The 26,491-nt window shown below is 33.2% G+C and overlaps 2 protein-coding genes and 1 long non-coding RNA gene across 4 annotated transcripts; 1 reads left to right on the top strand and 2 right to left on the bottom strand.

Moving 5' to 3' along the window:
- Nucleotides 1-1,485: 1,485 nt before the first annotated feature.
- On the bottom strand, nt 1,486-2,034 carry LOC106323868 (glutathione S-transferase T3-like). The gene has a single exon (XM_013761920.1). It carries the CDS (start codon nt 2,032-2,034, stop codon nt 1,486-1,488), a length of 549 nt encoding a protein of 182 aa, XP_013617374.1.
- Nucleotides 2,035-10,714: 8,680 nt separating this feature from the next.
- Nucleotides 10,715-12,443, bottom strand: LOC106322939. 2 transcript variants are annotated; one of them, XR_001266595.1, is made up of 4 exons: nt 12,196-12,425; nt 11,968-12,057; nt 11,280-11,581; nt 10,715-11,104 (listed from the first exon to the last, which is right to left on the bottom strand). It is a non-coding gene; the product is annotated as an uncharacterized LOC106322939 (long non-coding RNA). The 2 variants fall into 2 exon arrangements; XR_001266594.1 differs by having other exon boundaries at nt 11,280-12,057; nt 12,196-12,443.
- Nucleotides 12,444-24,263: 11,820 nt separating this feature from the next.
- On the top strand, nt 24,264-25,151 carry LOC106323867. The gene is made up of 2 exons (XM_013761919.1): nt 24,264-24,483; nt 24,720-25,151. Exons 1-2 carry the CDS (start codon nt 24,355-24,357, stop codon nt 25,149-25,151), a joined length of 561 nt encoding a protein of 186 aa, XP_013617373.1. The 5' UTR covers nt 24,264-24,354.
- Nucleotides 25,152-26,491: the final 1,340 nt, after the last annotated feature.

Raw genomic sequence — 26,491 nt, 5'->3', positions numbered from 1 at the left:
GTTGGTCTTCTTAGGTACTCTTCGCCGAACAAATATATTATTCCTTCCACAAAATTTTCTACACATAACCGAGTTGTTGTTTCACCGAGCCGGAGGTATTCGTCGACAGAATCAGCTGCTGAACCATACGCCAAGACACGAATGGCGGCGGTACACTTTTGAAGTGGAGAGAGACCATCTTTTGTTTCCCGAAAATATTGAACTTCGTTGGAGAATCGATCAACAATGTGCATGAACAATGACTTGTTCATTCTAAAACGTCGTCGGAATAAATTATGAGGATACGTCGGAGTTTCACTGAAATAATCGTTCCATAAACGATTATGTGCTTCTCCACGATGTCTTTCAATATAAACTCTTTTTTTTTCTTTTTTTCTTCGTTCTTCTTGATCATCTTGAATTTGAAAATTCTCAAAGGCTTGATCAAAAAGCTCATCAAATGTATCATCAAATGTATCATCAAAAGTGTTTTGAGAAGAAGAAGAAGCCATTTAAGTGATTAAATAGAGAGAAGCGTGTGATTAAGAGATAATAGGGAGTGGAATATGAGAGATTAAGAAGAACTTTGGATGAAGGAATGTAGTGATCAAGCGTTTATAAATTCATGTATACGCGAGAGAAAGATACACACGAGAGAGAAAGATAAAAGAACTTGAGATGGAAGTCTGATATTGTGAAATAATAAGCTTTCATTTATACAAGTTCATACGAGAGTCCGTGATACAACAGAATCATATGACTACAAGAAAGCTTGGCGTTTTCCTTCACATGTGATACAACAGAATCATTGACTAAAAGTGAGCTTGACATGTGATAATGATGCTCTCACTGTCGAGTCCGTGACATACAAAGTGAGCTTGTACGTGACATGGGGAGAAAAGAGAGCTTGTCTTTTTGCTTGACATGTGATAATGATGCTCTCACTGTCGAGTCCGTGACATGCTCCAATTCTCCGGTCTGTAAAAAAGCAAGGCCGAGACAAGTTTAGACCGAGACAACGTAAGCAATAAACACTGATATATTATAACAACAACAAAAGCTTAAAACAACAACAAAAGCTTAAAACAACAACAGAAGCAATAAACAATGATATATTATAACAACAACAGAAGCTTAAAACAACAACATAAGCCTAAAACAACAACAGAAGCAACCACAGAAGCTTGGATAAATTGAACAATAGAGAAGATTAAGAACATAAAACTAAAACTTAAACTAGTTAGACAAGCACTCAATTATGAGCTTTTTCTTTAGAGCTTCTTCATAATCATCTAAGGGTTCCTTCTTTGCAAGTAAGCTCTCAAGTAGACGCATTTTTGTAAGCCTATCCATCTTGGCCAAGTCTTGCTGTTTAATTTCCCACATAGTCTGAAACTTTGACATTGTTTCCGCGACCTCAACATTCTTCTTCTTCTTCCCTTTCGCTGCCATAACACCCGGGGGACGCTCCTCTGTCCCTGTTGCATTGGCGTGTGAAGTCTCCGGCTATGAACCCTCGTCACACTTCCTCCTTTTAGCGGTTCCTTGGTGTGAGAGTTCACACCATTTTTGATCATTCCGAAGCTCTTTCCAAGCAAGTTCAAGGATAAAATTTTTTTGGTGGTTGTTGAAGAATATTTCATGAGCTAATTTGAGAACATCATTCTCATTTTGCCCACTCGTTTTCTCTCTACTTGCTGCTTCAAAAGCCCCACAGAACTTGTTGACTTGATCTTTTATCTTGTGCCAACGCTGCTTGCAATGAGTGTATTCTCGGAGATCAGTGGCTGCAACCTTGGGACTTGCCGCAAAGTAAGCGGCAATCCTTTTCCAGAATGTCCCAGACCGTTGCTCATTTCCCACTACTGGATCTTTGCTTGTGTTGAGCCAGGAGCTGATGAGCACCATATCTTCTACAGGCGTCCACATCCGGCGTTCCTTACGCTCAGCAGGAGTGTCTTCAAGGATAGTTTCTTCTACTAAACTAAAGACACTTTGTTGACTCGTAAGGAGATCAAAAAAGTTACTACTATGCCGGTATGGATTGGAATCCATCCCCAAGAATGTCACAAAAAGAAAGGGAAAAAGGAGAAGATAAAACAGATAGAAGGAAGAGAAGAAGAAACAATGTTGATGCCAGAAGAGAGAAAACAAAGAACGCTATTTTAAAGAGAAGAAACAATTAAATGGACTTGACATCAACCAAACACATTCATCACACTTCATCACGTTTTCTATCTAACCATCACCCTAGCCATTACACCTATTTATTACTAACACAACCATTAACTACCTAACTCAACATTAAAGCACTCAATAAATTCGAAAGGAGTAGACATTTACCTGCATTGCTCTACTTTGCACTCCTCCGGTTTGAGGTTCCTTCCTCTTGTACCTTCGATCCACGCACTCTGACATAAACACACAAACAAGAAGTAAAAACTTCATCAATGACTTTGAGGAACACAAACACACAAAGTACTACTCAGAACTTATTAAAAACGATTTCATCTGTGACTTTTAACAAATCAAATTAGATCAATCCATCTATATTGAAACAATCTCACTAACAAATTGAATTTGATCCATGAAAATTTAGCATATTTAAAACTTTGAGGAACAACAGAAACTTTACCTTTGATTCGATGAGAAGCAAAGTGAGAGAACGCTGTCACCACCGAGAGACAGCTTCATCGCCGTCGAGGAGAGCTCCGTCGCCACATAGCTCACCAAATCAAACCGAACAAACAAAATATAAAGTAAATAAGCCGATCAGAACAAGTTAAACAATGATCAATCACATGCATAAGCAAAAACAATAAGATCTCCTATCACTACCTTTCGATTAGAGCCGAGCCACCGTGGGAAAGCTCCTTCGCCGTCGAGGAGACCCACCGAGAGACAAATTCGACGCGAACCAACACATTAACAACCGATCAGAACAAGTCGAGAGGATTAGAGAGAGAGAGACAGATTCGCCATAGAAATCGCCAAGTCGAGAGGATTCGAGAGAGAGAGAGAATCAAGTTTCAAATGCGTTTAACGCGTAACCGAACTCCCACCCACTCCCTTGTTGACAGGCGTCCACCAACAGACGTTTCTTCCCAAACCAACGAAACACTCGTCTCCTCCGCTTTCTTCCTTTTTTAATATTCTTTTAATAAAAAAAAACTAAAGAAACAGCCCAAATTAACCGCGATGCGGATGCTCTTAGTGAACCTTTACTTTCACCTGTCTTTCCAAGGAGAAGACATAGACTAACACAAATTATAATCAAACAGATGAAGAAAGTAATTAGTGGCTCTGAAACTAAAATGTGTGATTGAATAAGTTTGTTTTATTTAGTTTACTACAACTAACATTTTATAAAGATATTGGTTGATATTTGGCAAACGTTACATGTAGTTGAACTTGTTAGTTATCAATATTGTTAACAGTAATAGCATTCCACATATTTTAGATTTTTGGTTTCTTTTATCTTGTGGTAACTTATAATTTCTAACAGTTAATTTATTTAGTTTTATTGTTTTCGGATAACCATACTTTCGACATTAACCTGACTAAAATCTATAGTGACCAATTATTTTACTTGGTTCATATTTTGTTTTCAAATTTAGCTAACGCCATTAATAGACTATCTAAAAATAAAGGCAAACGTTTTCCACACAAAAATTTATAAATACAACAGATAGATAATTTCATTACTTCAAAAATTATATCTCACAAAAAAATGAATAATTTCATAGTGTTTCTGTTTGTTATTACTATATGTTTTGGATTGAGTGAAGCTTGCGCAGAAAGTCGTGTAGTATTCAAGAACGAAATCGGTAACCGTACTATTTTTCATGTCAAGTGTCAATCCTGGAACCCAGCCATTTCTCATGGACAAATAAATATACAACCCGACCGTTCTCATATTGTAATCTCTTTTACCAGCTTCCGGTCGATCCAAATAATCCTCGTCCTCGAATAAAACAGTATCATGATCTTCAAGCATTTCGAGCAGGCACGGAGTCGAATAAATGTGGTCAATACCGTGAATGGTGTGCCAGACATGATGCAATTTATTTCAGAAGAAATCCTAGTGAGCCACTAGGACGTGTGCTTAGTTGGACTACCATCGACTAAATATGTTTTCCTAAATGTTATAACAATATTTATGTAAGTTGATTATTTTTATTTGTAAATAAAAATCCCTACGTTGTATAAATAAAGTGCTACAGTATGTAGCAAAAATAATAAAATGTGTTTATTAAATGATGATGTATATTGTTGTTTCCATATTTTAGATAATCTTTTATTTTATTTTTAATAAGTAATATTTGTTTATTCAAAAACAAATTACATTCTCTATACAGCTGACAAGGACTGCAACATCGAGATCATGCATTTCTTCAAAATTAAATGTTCAACTAATTGGGAAATGTTGTGTTCCCATGTGTTGGTATGGACATTCGAGTTTTAGGTCAGGTTTGGGAATTATTGGATATGGCTTTTTTCATATATGTGAGTTTTGGACCTATATAGATATCTATATTCAAAGAGTTTTGGTATGATGTTGGTACAATTTTAGATTCTTTCTATTTGATTTTGTGTTGGTTTGATTTTAAATATTTTATATCTATAAATACACACGAAAACTAAATATCATTTGATTAAATAATTTTTTTCGAAAACCCCATAAAATTTACCTTAAATTGTGTAAAATGACCAAAATATATAGAAATAATTGAAATTAAACAATTTTTAAACTTCATTTTATTTTATTTGTAACTTCTAATTTAACATACATACTATTAAAAGAGAAGTACAAAAATAAAATACTCCTTAATTTTTTGACTTATTTACAATGACATCCCATTGAAATTATTAATTAACTTACCTTTTATGTTTTTTTGTCTTTTCTTCCTTAATGTATTTCCAAAATCAAATTCTAACTAAAAATTTATGGCAACAATAATTTATAAACCTAGATTTTTGTATTATTTGTCTTTACTATTATATATGTGTGTTTGGAAATAGTTAATACGTTAACTAACTACTTTACTAATTCCATATATACATAATATATAGTATATACAACAAATTTTATTATACATTATCATAAACTTTTAATCCATAAATAGTATATATAAAAAAATATTATATATTATCATAAAATTTTGATCCATACAAAAATAAAAATACATTTGTTCGGATATACATGTCATATTCTAAAATATTGATCATAAAATTGATGGTTTACATGATAAAATAAAATTACTCAATATAAAAAATAAAATTATTGTGTTTCAAAATGTCATATTAAACAATTATTTGAATGGGTAAATTTTAAAATATATATTATAACTAATACAAATAAAAATTTATTTATAAAAAATAAAAATAAACACCTCAAGCTAGGGCAGTTCAATATGGTTAAACCGAACCGTACCAAACCGAACCGAACCGAAATAGACAATATGGTTTGCTTTTGGTATATGCCATATAAACCGAATGGATATAATTTTATAAAAACCGTAGGATTTGGATATGGTTTGGTATATAACCGATTAAACCAAATAAACCGAATAAAACCAATTAAAAGTAGAAACATGTAAATATGTATCTATTTTATAAAAATACATGAAAATCTATTTGTTACATAAGTTAAATTTGTGTTAATAACTATTACCATAATTTTATTATAGTAATAAAGGACCTTAATTTGTACAACACTTGAACTATAATTAAATAACAATACATCGCAATTCAGACATCTTATTTTCTAAATCTTCTTTTGATCTTTTTGCTTTATTTTAGTCTTCACTAAATTAATATGAAAATTATAAATTTGATGGACAATAATTAATGAAAAAAATTCACAATTTTTTTCTTATCTGTAAAAATATATAGTTTCGTGTTCAATTGAAAAAACATGACTTTAATGAACACTAAATATCGAAGAGTAGAAAAACTTTTCTTTCGTGTTTCTGTTTTGTTTCATATTTTTATTTTCAAAATTTCAAGCTTTGATTTTAGTTCTAGATTTGATTATTTTATTTTTTGGTAGAAGCATTTTTACTTTTTTGTTCATTTATTTGAACATGTAATATATTTTTAATAAATGATTGTGTTGACAATATGACTCTAAAATTCATATAATATGATCTCAAACTAAATAATTATGTTTTTTGGTATAAAACCGAATAAACCGAAAACCGACGGTATATAAACCGAACCGAACCGAAGTAAATATGAATTTAGAATGGTAGTTATATTTTACTAACCGAAATACCGAAAACCGAAAAAAAATCGAACCTAAACCGAACCGATATATGGATTGAACACCCCTGCCTCAAGCTCTAGCTGAAGTTTTATACTACTTAAAAATGTCTTAAAATATGGTTTTACAAATAGAAATTCACTACAACTAAATAATAACTCCGAAGGTATCTTTTTGGGGGAAATCGCTTGAAGAAGAGACCAGCACTAATACTTGAAATGAAATTCACTATTCAAATGCAGAAACATGGAAGCATTCTCTTCTAACTGATCTCGAGAAGTGATGGATCTCAAAATCCAACTCAGAAGAGTTTACTTGACATGTTAAAAAGGCAACTAATGAATCAAATGTCTAGTGTCGATTTTGTAGGAAAAATGTTTTGTTTTATTTATAATCTGAGAAAGTACAAACTCTAAAGAGACAAGGGTATTTGGAGTATAGGTTTGATATGGAATAATTCGGATCCCTTTTTCTTGTTCCAGGTACTCGTTTTATAGACCTTGGGAGATGGATCATAACGACCACACGATCGAGCATCAGGTGACTTTATGATCTGTCTTTAATGCCTCGATCTTCTTTACGTTTTGGTTTGAGTATGTCAACTCGGCATTGATCATCCTAAAGAGCTGGGGACCTTCGTGGGCATGTGACCTTCGTGGGCATGTTTTCTTCTTTCGAGCCTTAGTGGTATTGGACCGGATTTACAGTTGGGTGAAACCTGCTCCAACAAGAAGCATGTTGCGTTTGTTCACAACTGGAACTCAATGGCAGCCATTGACAAGTACGTACCCTTTCATACTTTATGTTGGAGGTGGAAGCAGAGGACCTCCTTCTGTTATGCTGTCTGAGAAAGCTCACAGCTGAGGGAGGTGAAGAAGCTAAAGAGTTCATGGAACCCATTCTAGTAGCTAGTTAACCTTTTCTCAAATGAAAAAAAAGAAGTTTAATACTATTTGTTGACTTGTGGCCAACAAACAGAACCGTGAATACTATATGTTGATTGAGGATGCTAACTTGCATAAGGCCAGAACGAGTTACAGCCGCTTATATGGTACCAAGGGAACGCCTTATAGAAACCTAAAGTCACAGGCGTGAAGAAAGTCACGGGAGCCACTGCTCGCCGGCATCGACCTCCACATCCCTGCAGTTTTGTTGCTTCCTTCATCTCTGTTCAAGCTTTGATTTTTTTTTCCTTCTTTCTTGCTCTCCGATGGGTGTTTTGGCTTCTGGTTCGATATCAACCCATCTCTGTCAATACTCACTCCTTCGCTGCTCCAGATCTAGCTTCTTCATAGCTGTTTATTGAACCGTCTATTGGAGTGTAGACAAATATATATATATCTTCAGTTCAGTTCCATATATTGCTCTGTTTGGGGGATACGAGTCTGCTCATGTAACATCAGTCAGTACCTTCAATGTGCAAAACATCTCAAAGAGAGCTCCTTCTGAAAAGATAACTCAAGCGATGCAGTTTCACATTTGATCGAGACTTCTTTGGGTTTCATGCTTAGAGAGGAAAGAGGAGGGCCAACCAGAGAGACGTAGACGTACCGTTATTGAAATCAGTCAACGTGGAGACCATCAATCCTTTCTTTTCCAGCAATATGTGTCTCGGTGGTTCATGGAAAAATCCACTTTAAGCGCTCTACGCTTAATCCCATAGATTTTTCATGGATGGAAACATCTAATCAACCTTTGGGACCAATAGAGATCAATTTACCCTTATTCTTCCTTTGATGAAAGAACAACTTCCATCAAAAATTCATCTCTTCGAGAAAGGTCCTTTTTGGGATACAGTTTCGGAGAAGAAGATCTTTATCCTAACCGTCTTGCATTCTTGTGCGAAAGTATTTTGGAACCGGTTGATGCAGCGAGATTCATTTTGATGAAATTCGAGGTTGTGGACTTGTATTCAAAGCCGCATTCACAAGTTTGTTCATCAAGAGTCGTTTGAAGAGATTAAAGTGAGATTGTTCTCCTTTTCTAGTGTAACGTTTGGCATGTCTTTAGATGCATTATAAACTCTGTTGAGTTTGTGTTTCTTCGATTTGTATTGCTAAAGTTTTAAACTTGGCTATTCGGGTTTGTACGGAAGAGCTTATTTGCCATGTAGTGTTTTAATTATGAACTAGATTCTGACCCGTCGTTTCAAAAGACGGGTATATTTTTTGTTTTGTTTTTTTTTTGAGAAATTTAATTTTTATAATTGTGTTATTTTTTGTGATCATATTTGTGTTTAATTTAATTGTTAGAGCTGTGATATAATTTGATGCAGTTATAAAAATAGTTGAACATAACATTTATCAATAAGTCATGTTTATGTTTTAATTGAATAGATGAAACTAACTGGTTGCGCAAAAAAAAAGGAAGGAAAAAGGTGAAATGAGTTTTACTTGGGTGTGTTTTATCAGCCTAAATAACAATAATTTAATCTCTTATATACTAAAGCACAAGTCACTCGAACAATAAGATTTTGATATGTGTAATTGTTTTTTAAAATTCAAGTAAATCAAAATTCTACCACGTTCTATTGACTTCATATATTAGTTGACTGCAAAAGTCTTTATTTTTCTCACAGTCACGTACACAGATGGCTTTAGTAACTATTTCCCTAGGTAACTGTTTCATCTCTCCATTGTAAGAAATATATTTCTCTCTTTTTTTGGTCTAAAAAGAATACTAAGCAGAAATGAGACTGATTATGGTTTTGAATGCGGTAAACATGAAAATATTGATTTTAAAAAAAACAAGCTTCCAAACATGTATGATGTATTCATTTTTCTCAAAACAAAATCATAGAAATTGTTTTGGTGCTTCTTGCCACTTCTAAATTTATGTATAACATTATATAGACTAAGAAAATATTAACTAAATTAAAATTTTATATAAATTACTAGATCTTTTAGACTTTTGTGATCAGATAATTTAATATATATTGAAATTTGCCCGTGAGTATAGCACGGAAGATAATACTAGTCTTATATATTCTTCACTCGTAAATCCTACAATCAAACAAAACAAAGCAACATTACTTGCTTAGAATTAGACAGGTGGCAAGCTATGATATCTTTATTTAGTGACGTGGAGTCTCTCTCAGAAATGAAGAAATCCTTACTTTATATAGATATACTAGGGCCGGTCCGCCCTACGGACGGGATATACTTTACTTGTAATTTAGGTTATTATTTCTTATAAATTTTTGTGGTTTGTGTTTTAGGTTTGTATTTGCAAGAGAAGTGTATGATACACTACAAAAAAGTCATTCTACATCACATAAATAGTATCATAAAAAAAATTGATATCAATTTGAGACACTTATTAATAAATGATACAAAATATTTTTTAAAGTATATTTGAATTTTGAGAAATTTTAAGTATATTTGAATTTTAAAACTTTTAAAAGAATTTAAACGGATTATCTGAAAACCAAACCGAAGTAAATCTGAACCGAAATTTATAAATATCCGAATAGAGTTGAAAATTTTAACCCTGAAACACGAATATACCCAAACCGGACCCGAGACCCGAACAGAAATCGAATGAGTATCCAAACGCTAAAACTTATTTATATATACGTTTTATGGTAGTTATTTGTGAGTTTCTAAAAGTCCCATGCAAGTTACATTTAGAATATTGGTATAGTTTTTTTTTTTGATAATCCAGGGGTTTCCCGCTTCGCGGATCATTCTCCTGGGCCCGGTCAGGCAGCGGTCCACTTCACCCGAGAGGGCTTTACCTGGGCTGGATCGAACCCAGTATCGCTTTGGTGTCCAGAAGAGGCAGGGTAGTTTCCGCATGGGAAGGGAATCGAACCCGGATGGTGGTTGCCACCACAGGCCCGTCCTGCCACTTGGACTACCTCGTCCGGACAATATATTGGTATAGTTGCTCTGTTTTAAAAAATAAAATATTGGTATATATAATGGGATAAATTTTATTTGTATTCTACAAACTTTTCATGTGTACGTTTGTAACTTATCCTCGCACTCGGGTGGCTTAGACCGTATAATGATGTCTTCTAGCTTTTAAATTTCTCGCTACAGTTGAAGGTTAAAACAGAAGCTATAGTTGAGGTAAACGGAAGCAATTGTCTCATTTGCTTTCTTGATTTCCATCTAGATTCATTCTTACTGTTTTTTTTTATTGTTTCTTTGGACAAAAAACTCTATAAAAAAAACTAAAGCAAAGCAATGCCTGAGTTATTTTGACAATATCTTCGATCAGATGAATATCTTCATATCTTTATAGTAGTAGCCTGTTTATAGATTGTACATATCATTGATGTGGCACCTTCTTGACATTATGTTAGATATAAGATACCAATATATGTTTTGATATTTGGTATACGAATAAAATATTAGGATTTATATACAAGTTTGGTTTAAGTACACTATTTTAGAGCTGCTGTATAAAGTTTCTTCAATAGATCTATGATCTATCTAAAGGATTTGTCGTGTAATATGTTTCATATAATGCAGCAAAAATTAAATATAAACATTAAAGTATAACAGAGCATCAGGATGATCTTTTCATTGACTTAAAAACCGCAAGAATTTCACATACGCAGTTAAAACAAATGCTGTGAAGATTGGAAAACTCAATCAGCATACATATGGAGAGGATCTCAAGAGGGAAGTTGAAACGGAAGCACAGCTAATCGTAGGAGAAGAAGAAGAGCGAGTGAGACCGAAAAAGATTTGGAAGCTGAGGCGTTAAGAGTTAGAAGAACCCTCTGATCTAGGTCCGTGTTCTCACATGAGTTGGTTGGTCAAGATGCCCTCCATACCCTTCGCTGGAGACCTGAATATAAGCGGGTGAGTTTCCCCTGGACACGGACTCAAGTAGCCCTTCATACCATCACTGCAAGTAGTCCCCAGAACATCAGGAAACAGTTCGGGAAAATCTTAAAAGTTGCAAGTGTACAATCAAACTAACCAGCTGACTTCACATTCAGCAACCGTTAGGTTAAAAAAGATAAGAAAGTTATTTTTCATTTGATTTATGAACCTTAGCTCAGGTCCGATGTTCACCTTACCTTCCTCTATCTCCTAGCCACTCAATTGCCAACAATGCTTGTCAAGAGAGAAGATGACTTTGGCAAGACTGCGACGTTGCTATGAACAGAATGACTCACATACTGCCGGTTCTACATTTTTTTTCATCCTGCATAACGAAAGTAAAACACTTTAAAGACAATCATTTAAGAAAACAGAACCTGGCCTGAAGATAATCACTAAAACATTGGAGTGGAGGATTGGCACCTTTAATTTCTTACATTTTTTTGGCATTTTAATTTCATAAACAGTTGCTATTAACTCTCCATGACTGAAGAACCAACTGTACCACATGAATGGCAGCAAACAACAAACGTAAGCTCTCATGATCATAAGTTCAAGCAATTTGAGAGAGAAGTCTGAATATATATGAGACTAAATTGTCTCCCAAAGAGTAAAAATAAAATTTCAATATAAAATTCTGAAAACTCTGAGATTGAACGCTGTTTTCAAACCACGAAGATCATGCTCCTCCTAGACGACAGCTTTAGTTTTAAACTAAGATGATCAAACACATATAAGAAAAGAAACTTAATCGACAAACGGATTCATAATTATATCTGTAATAGGCTCGTTAAAGATTTGGAAACAAAAGTCTGTCTGTTATGAGTATAAACGTCTGCGTTAGTTTTAAACTAAGATGATCATGAAGTTTAAGAACAGAGTCACCTTAGCAGGAGCATGTCCACACCGTCAGCTCTCCACCCGCGCTCGCTTCCCAAAATCAGAGACCTTGACGGTTGAAGAACAGCGGCAAGCCTGCAAATCAGAGAGAACGATTGACGGATTAGCCATTATACTGGATTAGCCAACCTCAAATAATTCAGATCAATTTTTTGAATTAGATAGAGCTGAGAGATATGAAGAGAGTATGAGTTCAAGCAGAGCAACACTCACATCTATTTATACTGTTTAGAGACCGCCTTTCGCAAACCATTGAAGATGGATCGTGAAGGGGACAATCAATTTGATTTACCACGCAGCCATTAATAGAACCGTTTCAGATCGAACGAAGAAACGCGAAAGTCCCTCATCACCGCCGCATCGAAGAGGAAGAATAGTTTTTTTTTTTTTTGATCCGTATTAGGATTCGCGTAAGCTTCTTCGTAAAACAGAACGCAAGGGGCCAAGATAAATCCCAAGACACAAAACAAAGCCCAAGACGAAACTTGTTTAAATGAAACGACGCGGAGCAGAGTGTGGACACGTGGCACGCGTACAGGAGGCGAGTTTCTAGGCGGGATCCGACGTGGATGGCCTAGGAAGGAGGTAAACACTCCTTTATATAATTAGATATACTAGTGGTATTCCAGCGCTACACGCCGGGTTCGTATGTTTTATTTTCTAATGAATTTAAAATTTTTTTTTTATCCATATGATAATTGATTAGTGATAGTAGTGTATTACTTTGTTTTGAAATATGTCAAAGATGATGTGTTTGTTTTGTGATTATGTTGTATGACTTTGATATTTGTGTTATTCACATGGGGAATTTTCATGTTTACCATTTTTCTGGTATCATTATTCATGTTTACCACAGCTAAAGATACATCTTAAAAAATATGTCCTTTATTAAGAGTTAAAAGACTCTTATACCTTTATTTTCTCTATATATAATAAATAAATAAAAATAAAAATAAAATTTATGTTTTCGAATTATACTTTTCAAATTCAAGCTTCTTTTTTTGAATTTTTTAAAACTGAAATGATTTTTGAAACTATTTTCTAAAAGTTTTTTATATTAAGTATTTATTTATATATTTATTAGAATTCTAAATTTCACACTCCAAAAACTCTATCCCATTCGTCAACTATAAATTCTAGGTCTAGATTAGTTAACTCTATGGTTATAAATGTTTTTTTCCCTTTTTGAAAATGAAGGTAAAAATAATTAGTGTAAATATGAAAAGTGGTATTATAAAGGTGGTGTTTTTTGGCAATTTTCCTATTCACATTGTATTTCGTTTTGCTGATATTGTGTTTATTTAAATTTCATTTTTAGTTTTGATGTGTTACAATTATTTCTATATTTATTTGGTTTGTTTTAAACTTTCTGCAACCATTTGTTCTCAAATTATCTCATTTTAACTACTGTAATTAATTAATATTGCATTTTTTATTCTTGAAATTTATACATTTTAGGTTATATTATGGTATTGGCCTTTATTATGTATTTTTATCTAATTTTAAATTTTATTTGTTATTTTGGTAATTTATAATAAGAAATAGGTAGGGGTGAAAATACTCTAAATGTATAAAATATTTATAGTTAATACCATTTATTTATAAATAAAAATATACATTAAATTTGAAATTAATTTTCTTTTAATTATTATGAGGGTCGATATATTGATGTTAATTCTCTATGTATCTTTATATATATGATTTTGTATGTCTTGACACAATCTTTGTCCTAACTTTCATCAACTCTGGTATGTTGGGCTTCACATGAAAATGTAGTAATTTTCTGAAAAGCATTTTTCTACCTCGCATTTAGTCACTATAACCACTGATTTATCGTCATGATTTTTATTTAAGAAAATGGGAGTCTGAGTGTTCCAAGAAACCGTATAATACCAATAAGTAATGAGACGATTAGCTTGATATTTATTCGGGTGACTACTGATAAGTACCTAAGGCCGGTTGATGAGCTGAGAAAAATCTCATGTGTATGGGCTCCTAAGATAAAGTCTCGTTAGAGCTCCTGAGATTATAACTCCTTCCAACTCAATAATAATACACTACTTGTGCTCTATCAATAGCTTGGTGCGTTTTGATCTGTTCCAAATGTTAATTATGGAAGAACATGAATGGCTCTGAAATCTGTAGGCAACTCTGAGACATGATTACACAAAAAGAGCAAAGAGCACTCCGCAGGTATTGATACATAAACCATAATATATTAACACTTGACAATGTCAAGTACACGTTGATATGTCTGTGGGATACTACCAGAGTTTCTTTCAACAATCTGCTTTGCTACTAATGTAGCGAAAGAAGAGAAGGAAACAGAATAAGAAGAAGAAAAAAAAAAGCATTGCTCTAACATGAAACCTAGTGAGTAAGAATAATAACAGTTTCTCCAATTCCAAATGAGCTCTCAGGTCCAACCATTGCTCCCTTGCTCTACCACAGTATAGCTTCTCCACAATTTTAATCCTACAACTTCTTAACTGTACACAATTTAAACACAAATCTGAATCTCATCAACAGTATAACTTCTTCACCATTGCTCCGACCGCATTCTTCAATGCTGGTTTCAAAATTTAAACACAAATCTGAATCTCATCAACCAAAACAATGTCGACAACCAAACGTATGATTAATTGCAATAAATAACATCATACGGAATCAATAGAAGTCGATCCAATTGTATGGGGCTGGGACGAAGAGTGAACGAATCAGCCATAAATAGAGTTGATGCTTGACAGAGAGTGATCTTCGAGATTTCGCAGTGGTGTGGCTGTTCAACGCAGGCAACGAACCCATTTATATGCGGAGCTACGTTGGAGGATGCTAATTCCGCTTTAATGCGAGAGAGTGGAAGTAGTGATGGAGAACTCGTAAATGCTTGAATTAATGTATGCGGAAGACGATAACGTAAGCCGTTATACATACGAAGATCAGAGGAGGTGAGTTCTGAACCGTCAAGCTGATTCCGTCTCTGCATCTTCAGCATGGTTAACTAACGAAGCCTAATAAAATATGGGGCTCCCGCCAAAAATTGTAATAGCCCATTCCAATAATCAGTTCAAGTAGCTAGCCCAATAATCAGAACTGTGAACATCTCGTGAAAGTTAATAAAGGTTGACAGGTGGCACGATTTCCCCCTCCCTCCATGGTGACGTGGCAGGGGGAAAAGACAGATATACTTACTTTATTATTATAGATATTTTGATCTCCAGAGAGTAAGTTCCAAAATATGAGTTTTATTTGCGACGTTCTGATATTTTATGCTAGTTAAATCTACAAAAATATAAACTTTTATAAGAATCTTACAACATTTTCTTTGAAAAATATGAAACCGCAAAAATGAGCCCCATCCCAATGTTTTATGGCATTGGGGTCAAAACCGTTACTGCACAAAACCAAGACGAACTGGCAGATCAAAGAGTTGCTAGCTTAATTTTTTCACAAAAAAATACTTGACTGTACAGTGGTTGTGTATGTGTTGTGTTTTAAAATTTTAATGTGCACCTAGTATGACTATTAATATTGCTGCTCTGTTTAGTTGCAACGGTTTTTGGAATTATATATGATGACATTGAAGAACCAAAAATGGTGGGGAGATGTAATCAATATTGGTTCAGCTTAACCTCTCTCGCGTGAACTACCAAAGCAAATGCAATATCAAAGGCGCAGTTTCAAACGGAATAAAGCGTTTTCCTTGACACCTCTTATCTAATGTTGAGAGATAGATATGTGGATCTCAAAAAACCTACTATGTCAGTTCAGCTTTGCTTTTCCTAGTGTATAATGAGGATTTTTCAAATTAAGTTAATTTCTTTTTTTTTGCGGCAAATTAAGTTAATTTAACTGTGTATAACTGCAGAGGTTCTATGTAATGTGAAATGTGTGGATGAATGGTTTCTGTGCAATTTTACAGTATGTCCAATTCAATTAACGAATCCAGCCATACTCAGGTACTAAATAAGGCGGTTCTAATCTGACTCTGCTAGTTATAGTTTGTAGTAACTGATCCAACAACTTGACGTTCAGTTTTCTCTATTTTGCAGTCTAAAAATTGATACCAATGAAACAAAAGTTTTGAAACTAAAAAGCTCAATTGTTAAAGAAATTAATCAGACAACGCTGGGTTCCGTAAAAGGGAAATCACTACTTCATTATTGGACTCAAAATAAAAAAAAAATTAAACAGCTCATAAACTACTTTGTTGGATCTCTTAATTGTGATGGGCTTTGTTGGAGGACGGAACTTTCTTGGAAGTAGATGTTGCATCACCGTGCTCGCATCTTCATCAGGTTGAGGAGATTGTGATGGCGGGTCCAACGAACTTTCTGCAATCACAGGATCATCATTAACTCTTGTGGTGTTCTCTGGGACTCTCTTGGGGAGCATAGGAGTGGGTTTCAGAGTTTGGATGAGAGCACCAGACATGTCGTCACCTCCCTGTCAGTTCTGATTCACAAAGATTAATGTTAGAATTATTTAGACATCGTAATCTCTAATCTTAGCACCCTTATTATCGTATATGTATTGAAAACTTTTTAACGCTGCTACCTCCTGCTTTTTAATAGACTGACCTATTTAGCAGTTTAAAAAAAAAAAGATCATCTAGGAAAAGATAACACAAATTAATCATTATTTTGGTAAAGCTCAATGCGGATGAGGAAATGACGAAAGGAAACCTCTCAATCCCGTTGAGAACAAACACATATCTGATGAGATACAATAAGACAAGAAGAAATTGGGGTTCAAGTTATTGTCATAAAGACTGAACAATGAAATTGATTCTGCAGAGTTAGATGTTCTGTAATAAGAAGCTTTAAACATTAAAAGTGGAGAAGGGGATCACCTGCTACGAATTTGGGATTGATGTAGATTGGTTCTTGTCACGAACTCGGCCCAAAAACGGCTGAGGAAAATAATACAAATACGCTTAAACTGAACTTTCATAAAAAGAAATCTCAAGCCCAAACCGAAAAATCAGCCCAAATCGAAAATATCCTTCAGCAAATGGTAGTATGACAAGTGTCATTTTTTTTATGGAAAGAAAGAACTCTACTTTATCGTAATACAAGATATGAGCCCGTTGCGTTGCAACGAGTTTTGTGTGATGTTTTAATTTAATAAAAAGTATAAAATAATAAAATAATAAATAATTTTATTATAGTTTTATGATTGCTTTTTGCATATGTTGTTTGAAATTTATTTTATAATTAAAACTCATTTTACACATAATTTTAAGTTAATATTTGTATTTTATAGTCATGGTACATATATGAATTGTTATAAACTTTATATTTAGAATTATATAAAATACTATATCTAAACGTTTAAACTGAACACAATCCGAAATAAGAAATTGAATGAAAAGTAAAAAGAAATGAAAGTCAAATACACCAATCGAGTCAATGACAACATTAATGACAACATTATACATGTTCTTATGTAATAATTTAATGTTTTATTAGATAATTCTTTAAAATTTTATTTTGTTAGGATTTTTTTTAAAGTAAAAAATTCTATTTTATAAATCTCGTTTTTAAAATTAAAAAAATAATATTAAATACTCTTTTACAATTTTGTTTAATATTTTAGAAAAAGAAAATTATTATCATATAACCTATTATAATTATCTTCTCTATAGAATTTCAGAAAAAATAGATTGCTATCAAATAATTATTTTTAGACACTAATAAAGAAAATTTACATTTCGTAACAACACTAATTTTATACTTCTTTTCTTAATTAAATAAATTTTGGTATCATGTTCATCATCAAATACTCTCTTAAAAATATTATCAAATAATGTTTTATAATTCTCTTTTGGTTAGGACTTTAAAATATGATACAATTTTTTTTTAAGGATTTTTTATATAAATAAGAAAAAAACTATCAAATATTCTTGTACAGTTTTTTAGGATTTTAGAAAAGGAAATTAATATTAAATAATCTTTTACAATTATATTTTTTCTAGGATTTAGAAAAATAAAATTTCTATCAAATAATTATTTGCAGTAACTATTAACTATTTTTAAAAGTTGTCATTTTCAAAATTCATATTTTCCAATATCACTAATGTTTTTTACAAATTTTATTGCTAACTAAATATGTTTTTACTATTATATTTATCATTAATTTTTATAAGTACAAATTACTATTAAATAAAAATTTAAAATTCTCTCTGGTCAGGATTTTTTTCTTAAAAAGAAAAAAAATCTTAACTGGTTAAGATTAGAAAATAATTTTTTTTCTGAAATCTCTTTTATTTAGGATTTTAGGAAAAGAATAAGTTATTTTCACATAATGACAATTTTATTGACACATGCACAATCTATTTTTTTAATTGACACATGTCACAATCATATCAGGTGAAATATTTGAAGTTAATTTTGGTTTATATTTTTTAACACAAAATTATTAAAAAGTAAAATTAGTTAATTATAAGAAAAATAAGATTATTTTTATATATTTATTTTATTTAGACTTTTAAAAAGGAAATTAATTATTTTATAATTAATTTTTCTTTTAAATTTTTATACAACTATTTTATTTTTAATAGAAAAAATTCTGTTTATTATTTATATATTTTGTCTTATACATTCAAACACATATTTATCATATTCACACATACTTATGTACAATAACAACATCAAAATATAAAATTATGTTAGCATCATAAGATGTAATAAGGATAATAAAAAGTTGAGTTGTATCAAGAAATTAATAGAAAATACCGAGGTAATACTCTTCATATAAATACTATTGTGTTTTGTAAAAATAATATGTAAAAGCTTAAACTTAAATATAGATGTGAAATATTTGTAGCTGTTTTTGGTCATACTTTTTTAACATACAAAATTATCTATTAAAAAAGGAAAGTTAGTTACTTTTAAGACAATAATAAGAGTACTTTTAAAATTGTCTTTTAATTAGGCTTTTAAAAAAGTAATATTATTTATTTAAAAGGTAGTTTTTATTCTTTTTTTTGCTAAATATTTTTTTGTACTCGTAGGATTTTACAATTAGTTTTTGTTTAACATTTTTTCTTAAAAGTTAATATTTATCTTTTATAATTCCCTATCTTTAGTATCTCTTAAAACAAACATTATAATAAATAATAATAATAAGACAATTAAATAATATTTATAATTAAAAAAATGTTTAACATTTCTTCTTAAAAGTTAATATTTATCTTTTATAATTCCCTATCTTTAGTATCTCTTAAAACAAACATTATAATAAATAATAATAATAAGACAATTAAATAATATTTATAATTAAAAAAATCATTTTTATTTTATTTTAGTATATATATTTTTTATAATGAGAAAGTTTAACACATATCACATTTTCAAATATATAACTAACATTGTCACAATCATGTAAATTAGCAACTTTGAAGAACCAAACTTCTTATAAAAATACTAACAATAATAATAATAATAATAATAATAATAATAATAATAAGACTATTAAATAATATTTATAATTATTTTTTAAGAAAAATTATTTTCATTATTTTAGTATATATTTTGATTATGAGATAGTTTAGCACATATCACATTTTTAAATATATAACTGACATGTGTCACAATCATGTTAATTAACAATTTTGAATAACCAAGCTCAATATAATATTTTATAATTATATTTTCATTAAAATTTTAGAAAAGGAAAATTATATTAAATAAATTGTTTTCAAATAATATTTTAGGATTTTGGAAAAAGAAAATTTCTAAAGTAATTACCACTTGTTTTTTAAAAAATATTTTTATTATTAAATAATTTTTAAAGGTAGTTTTTATCAAAATTCGTTTTATTATCTTATTATATATTTTTTAATTATTATATATTTAAACACATGTCACAATATTATAAGGAAAATTGTTATCAAATAGTCTTTTGAAATTATCTTTTGATTAGGATTTTAAAAAAGGAAATTTACTATTTAATAATATTTTAATTATTCTTTAGTAAAATTCGTTTTTGTTAATATCTTAATATATATATTTTTAATTATGAGATAGATTAACACATGTCACATTCTTAAAATATATAATTGGCATATTCGCTATCATGTTATTTAAAAATTTTGAAGAACCAAACTTTTAGAAAAGAAAAATTATATTAAATAAATGGTTTTCAATTTTTTAAGGATTTTGTAAAATGAAAATTTCTAAAATAATTACTACTAAATATTAAAAAAAAATTAAATGGTTTACCATTTTTTAAGGATTTTGTAAAAAGAAAATTTCTAAAATAATTACTACTAAATATTAAAAAAATACTATTAAATAATTTTTAAAAGTAGTTTTTTATCAAAATTCGTTTTTCATTATCTTATTATATATATGTTTAATTATTATATATTTAAACAGATGTCACAATATTATAAGGAAAATTATTATCAAATAGTTTTTGGCAATTATCTTTTGATTAGGATTTTAAAAAAGGAAAATTACTATTAAATAATATTTTAATTACTTGTTAATAAAATTCGTTGTTGTTAATATCTTAGTATATATATTTTTAATTATGAGATAGATTAACACATGTCACATTCTTAAAATATATAATTGGCATATTCGCTATCATGTTATTTAAAAATTTTGAAGAACCATATATATACTAGTGGCTGATTATTTGATACTTGTGTTATATAAATTTGTAAATCGTTGTGTTGATTTTTTGTATAATTTGCTATTAGTGTTATTAGTGTTAAATGGACGTATTCTAATTAAGTAATGCTATTAGTTCATGCAAGTTAATTAAACTTTCCATGTTGGGCTTTACTAATTATATATGACGAATTGTTACTTTAGAGTGATAATTTATTTTTTATTGCGGCAAACATAAATGACTATTTACGTATGAAAGTTTTGGCTAGAGATATGTCTCCATAGAGAGTATAGGAAGTCATCTATAAAATTCACATCATCTTGGTCAGCCCTATTCATGCGGATTTTAGAAAGCCAGCAAAGATTTCAAATTAACCTGACAACTACTTCAGATCAAAATTTGATAAAACTAAAAGATGTAAACTATAAGATTTTGACTGATCAGATGTCACTTGACCCAAGAGAAACCATGCTAACTTGCTAGTGTATTTTTAAATCCTAAATCCAATTAAGCATGACATAAAAAATGAGAAAACTATATTATTTTTTTCACACTAAAACTTCATTATCACTGCAAGAACTTATACAGGGGTGGGATGCATTTTTGAGATACTAAGCCAGCAGGTACAACACCTCTGGAGAACAAAAGCTAGTGGAACATAGAACTATCATTTCCTAGAGACTAAACAAATAGACCATAGAGACATAAGACAACAGAACACTTAGAGAACATCAAGCAACAGAGTTAAGATCACAGAACAAGACACCCTAACAGAGATTTCATCAAGATCAGAAAGAGTTGAAAGAGAAGCATAGCAACTGAAGCCAGATTATTGAAGATGGCCACCAACAAGAACTCCTTCTACTGCTCTGGAACATACCATGAGCCACGAGTTCGAACACAATGATGAATGAACCATCCAAGGGAGACGAAGCAACAACTTTAGCATTCGAACACCCACGGCGAGAAGCTAGAAAGAGCGAAAGCTCCTTTTCCTTTAGAATGAGCCGGAGACTCCATAACCACAGGGGAACTAGAGGAAGTTCACCGAAGGATCTATTCCGAAGCAAGCAAACCAAGGAAAAGCAAACTCTCCAAGCAAGATAAAAACACCACCAGAAGCAAGCTAACGCGAACCACCAGAATTCACAGACGAACTAAGCCAACAATCTGAAAAAAGGAAGTACCTTGAACCAAGTTGAAGGAACCCTTTCCTCGCTGATGATGGAGACACTGAAGCCCGAGACCGCCACGATCCAGAAACCAACACGGCAAGGCCAAGGTGGTAGAGATCCGCGACCACTGAAAACCGATCATCACTTTGGATCTGAAAACCTAGATCTAACTCTGTTTTTTGAAGTAATCAAACCAAAATAAACACAGAACTACAAACAACACAGAAAATAAAGACTAATGAGCAGGCCGGACCGACGCCGTGGCTGGGAGAGCCAACGTCGTCGGCCGGAAACTGTATCTTACGGTGTTTGAACTAGAGAGAAGAGAGAGCTCTTGAAGAGAGAGAAAGGGGCTTTTTGCTCTGACCAAATGAGAAAACTATATATATATAAAAGATTTATAGTGTTTAATTATTTTTCAGCGTCAAATTGTGTCAACTTTCCACCACTGCAATTAGGCAACGCCTGTCCTGCCTCCAAATGTGATAATCCAATCTCCCTTACACAGTTTAATAAACATAAAGAAAAACATTTTTTCTTTGATTCGGAAAATACGGAAATGACATAAAACCCTGGAAATAGTTGAAGTATTTATAAGTTGTACCAGGGTATAACTCATCCGCCCCGACCCGACCGGTTTGTATGGGCAAATTAATTGAACCGAATCATCTAACCGTGTAACCATACTAACCAACCGAACCAATCCCTCAAAACCAAACCAAATCTGTCGGTTTTAGCAAACCCTCTCAATGTATTTCGAGATCTAATTTGTCGAAATTTTATAACTCAGTTCTCCCCTCTTTTTCCTCTTTTTCTTTCCTCACGAGCGAAAAGAAGAACCCTAGTTTCCAAAATCGAGCTTGATTCGGTGAGAATCGAGATAGAATCCGGTGAAATCTATCCGATTGCGATGGTGGTCGAAACGCGACAGGGTAAGAGGAAGGAGAATCCAACGGAGGAAGAGGCTCCGAGAGTGAAGTTTGCAAAGACGGGCTCCAGAGAAAATGTGCAGAAGACGACGACGGAGGAGAGTGAAACGAGGGCGGTGGAGATTGTTGAATCGACGGTAAAGACGACGGATGAATCGACGGCAAAGACGATGGATGTCTCGACGGAGAAGACGAAGACGACGGATGTCTCGACGGAGAAGACGAGAAAGGACTCGACGTAGAATACAGCGGAGATGACGGAGCCGATTAATGTGGCTGCAGAAGCTGCTCCGACGACACTGAACAAAGATCCTGGAGATGAAGAGAATGAGGAAACCGCTTCTGGAGATGAAGAGAATGAGGGTTCTGAAGAAGAACAAGAAAAAACAGATGGAGAGAAGGAGAGTTCCAACAAGGAGAATGAAGATTCTGAAGAAGAACCTCCAGATGGAGAGAACGAAGTGAATGCACGTTCGGAAGAAGAACAAGCAAATGGAGAAGGAGAAGAGGAAGCAAACGAGATTGGGAATCCACCTGAACCTCAGGTAACAAATTATCAATGAGTTTGAATTTAAGTCGTAACCTATGATTAGGGAGAGCTAGTAAATCGAGTGGGTTAATGTTAGTAATACTAGGAGAACTATTGGAAAAACTGTCAATTTTGGTACAACATAAGAAAACTGAAATTTTGTAACCGAACTGTGGTATTACTTTGATATGCGTTAGTATAACTTTTGTATAACTTGAGTATAACTTTAGAATAAATTGGATATAAATTTGGTATAAATTGCAGGATTTGGATGGAAATGAGGCATCCAAGGCAATCAAACCAACCATAATGGTCTTCAAGCCATCTGAGTACAAGAAAAAAATAAAGCTAGGGACGAGGTGCATGATAGCTAGCGCGATTAAGACGCTAAGCAATCTGAAACCGAAGCTGTCTAACGCGGAGTGGAACTGGTTCACGGAGCATCCTCAATTCAGACACATTTTCCACATGAAAAGCGAGAACAACCACATGGTTCAGGGAATGTGGATGTTGTTGCTGCGTACTGCCGGTTGCGAGAGGCGGAGAGAAGTGTGGTTCATTGTGAATGGCGTTGCCATCCGTTATGGGCTGAAGGAACACGGTTTGATATCTGGGCTATTCTGCCACAACTATCCTCTCGGGTACAAAAATCTTGGTGGGACGAAGTTTGTTGATCGACATTTCAGGGAAGGAGAACTTAGAAGGTTGGAGGATGTTAAGAAGAAGCTGGTGAACATGGGACCCCATAAAGACAGACTGAAGATGGCGGTTCTATTCTTCTTAGCTTATGTTGTTTGCGCGCAAACGAAGGTTGGACACAAGGCTAATGCTGTGTTGGAGGTGTCCCAGAGAGCAGTGGATGATCTTGACTTGTGCAAGTCCTTTCCATGGGGGAGATTCTCCTAGGATTACATGCTGAAGGATATCTCTCACACAATGAAGCATTTTGGAGGGGTGATGAAAGAGAATACATTATGGCCGCTTCCAGGTTTCTGTGTTCCACTAGAGCTATGCAAAATCCCATTAATGACTTGATTGCTATTGTTATTTACTGACGGTATTTTATAAATGTTGTGTTTAACAGCTTCTTGCATTCGAGGCAATTCCTAAGCTAGGAATGGTGTTCAGAGAACCTGTTGAAGGAGCTGATGTCAACTGCCCGAGGATGTGCAAGTCCTCATTCAAACGAAATGGAATGACAGGGGTGTCACTTTCGGCGATAAACAAGGAATTGTCTAACACAACCGTACGTTTACCTGTGAACTAAAGTAGAACTAGAGTAATACTGTGGTAGAACTAGGATAGTATTAAAGTAAAACTATGGTAGAACTAGGGTAGAACTAGATAGGGAACTATGGTAGAACGAAGGTAGGACTAGACAGGGAACTATGGTAGAACTAAGGTATGACTAGAAACAGAACAATGGTCTCACTAAGGTAGGCGTGTGTTGCTATGTTTCAAAATTAATTGTGTTTGTGACAGGATATCGACAGCATCATCCCCACCAGAACTCCACAAGAAGAAAGGCTCTTGGATGACATTTTGGAAGATGAAGACGATGTTGATGAATCTGATATAGTTGTGGACAGTTGGGAGAAGTGTCTGGATGTATGCTATAAGGTCTTTTTTCAAGACATGCACGACGAGGATGTAGCTGCGCGCCAAAAACAGGCAGAAGCGAGTGAAGCTGCAGCAGGGGATGTAATAGAAGTAGGTGAGCAGTCGATTCAACTGGGAGATGTTATGAAGTTGCTGAAAATAACGTTGAAACTGATGAGGACAGTTGACAAGAAGGTTGACCAATTGGATGGGAGATTGGCCCCGCTTGAGGAGTTTGTCAAGGAGGCACAAGCTCTAAAAGAAGAAGCACCAGCACAAGGGAAAGCAAAGAAACATAAACGCAGGAAGAAGTGAAGTAGAGTGAAGAACTTGCTTGGTGTGTTAGAACTTTGTTTTATGTTTTTTATGAAGTAGACAAATGATATCTTTTGATGCGTTTCTTGTTTGTGATGTGGATTTAGAACTTTTGACTATGTTATGACTATATATGCTATCTTTGTTGTGGATGCTTTTACTTTTATTGTGTAGGTCGAGTTAGAGCTAGTAAAAGTCTAGGAGAGTACCAATTGATAAAGTCTAGGAAATTAGTTTAAGAGAGTACCTATTGATAAAGTCTAGGAAATTAGTTTAAGAGAGTACCTATTGATAATGTGAAATTAGTTTATTAGAAAAATGGTTGATGATGAAAGTCTAAACATAGAGTACCAATTGATAAACATAAGAGTGCTTAACATAAGAGTGCTTCACATAACATAAGTTTGAGCATAACATAAGATTAAACACATAAACTTACACAAGTCTTAACAAACAAAGACTTGTATTAACCGAAATAATAAAAATAAATAGGTAGGGAAGACAAAGTTTTTAGCACATGATCTCAGAACTTGTGAGTTCGAGAATCTCATGGACGGGAGGTCGAGGTAATAAGCCTCTTAAGCTTAGCAATCTCTTCAGCCAACTCTTTCACCTCCCCCCTTAGGCGCTCCACTTCTTGTTGAACACGAAAGGCCCATGGCTGGCGAAAGTGCAACCCATCATCCTGCACAGTTTCAACCAGAGTGTAAGTCAGTTTCACCATAACACAGTTTCACCCATAGGATAACTCAGTTTCACCCAGAGATACCCAGAGTATAACACAGTTTCACCCAGAGTAAAACACAGTTTCACCCAGAGTATAAACTCAGTTTAACCCACAGAGTATTACAGAGTTTCACCCAGGGATACCAAGAGTATAATCAGATATCTCTAAGTATTATGGAGTTTCAATCAGTATATCTCAGTTTCCCTTAGTTTTACAACGAAGACAAAGATAAGCGGAAATTACCTCATAATTCTTGCAGGTGAAGTACCTACTTAGGCAGGCAAGGTATCGAAATCTGATTTGTACTTCGGAGTTGGAGAAACATTCGTCATTATTTCACCACCGCATGGCCAACGGGTAGGAATTCCATATTGGGCATCGCAAACGAACCCTAACATGTCGTAGTGTTTCTTCAGCTTCTTCATCTCCTTCATCTCTTCATATGGATGAGTCATGTTCAGTAAAGGGGAAAGAGTAAAACCGTGGATCTTCAGAGAATATAGAAATAGAATGGATAAAGAGAGAGAGAGTAGAGAGAGAGAGTGTTGGGGAAGTGAAAAAGTGTCTGGGAAAAGAGAGGAAAAGACGAGACGAGACCAGATAAAAGAGCAGA

This window comes from Brassica oleracea, chromosome C2 (genome assembly GCF_000695525.1).
Source record: "Brassica oleracea var. oleracea cultivar TO1000 chromosome C2, BOL, whole genome shotgun sequence".
In the NCBI taxonomy this organism is placed as follows: Eukaryota; Viridiplantae; Streptophyta; class Magnoliopsida; order Brassicales; family Brassicaceae; genus Brassica; species Brassica oleracea.
The sequence above is the reverse complement of the archived record's forward strand: the minus strand, read 5'-3'. Positions and strand labels throughout refer to the sequence as shown.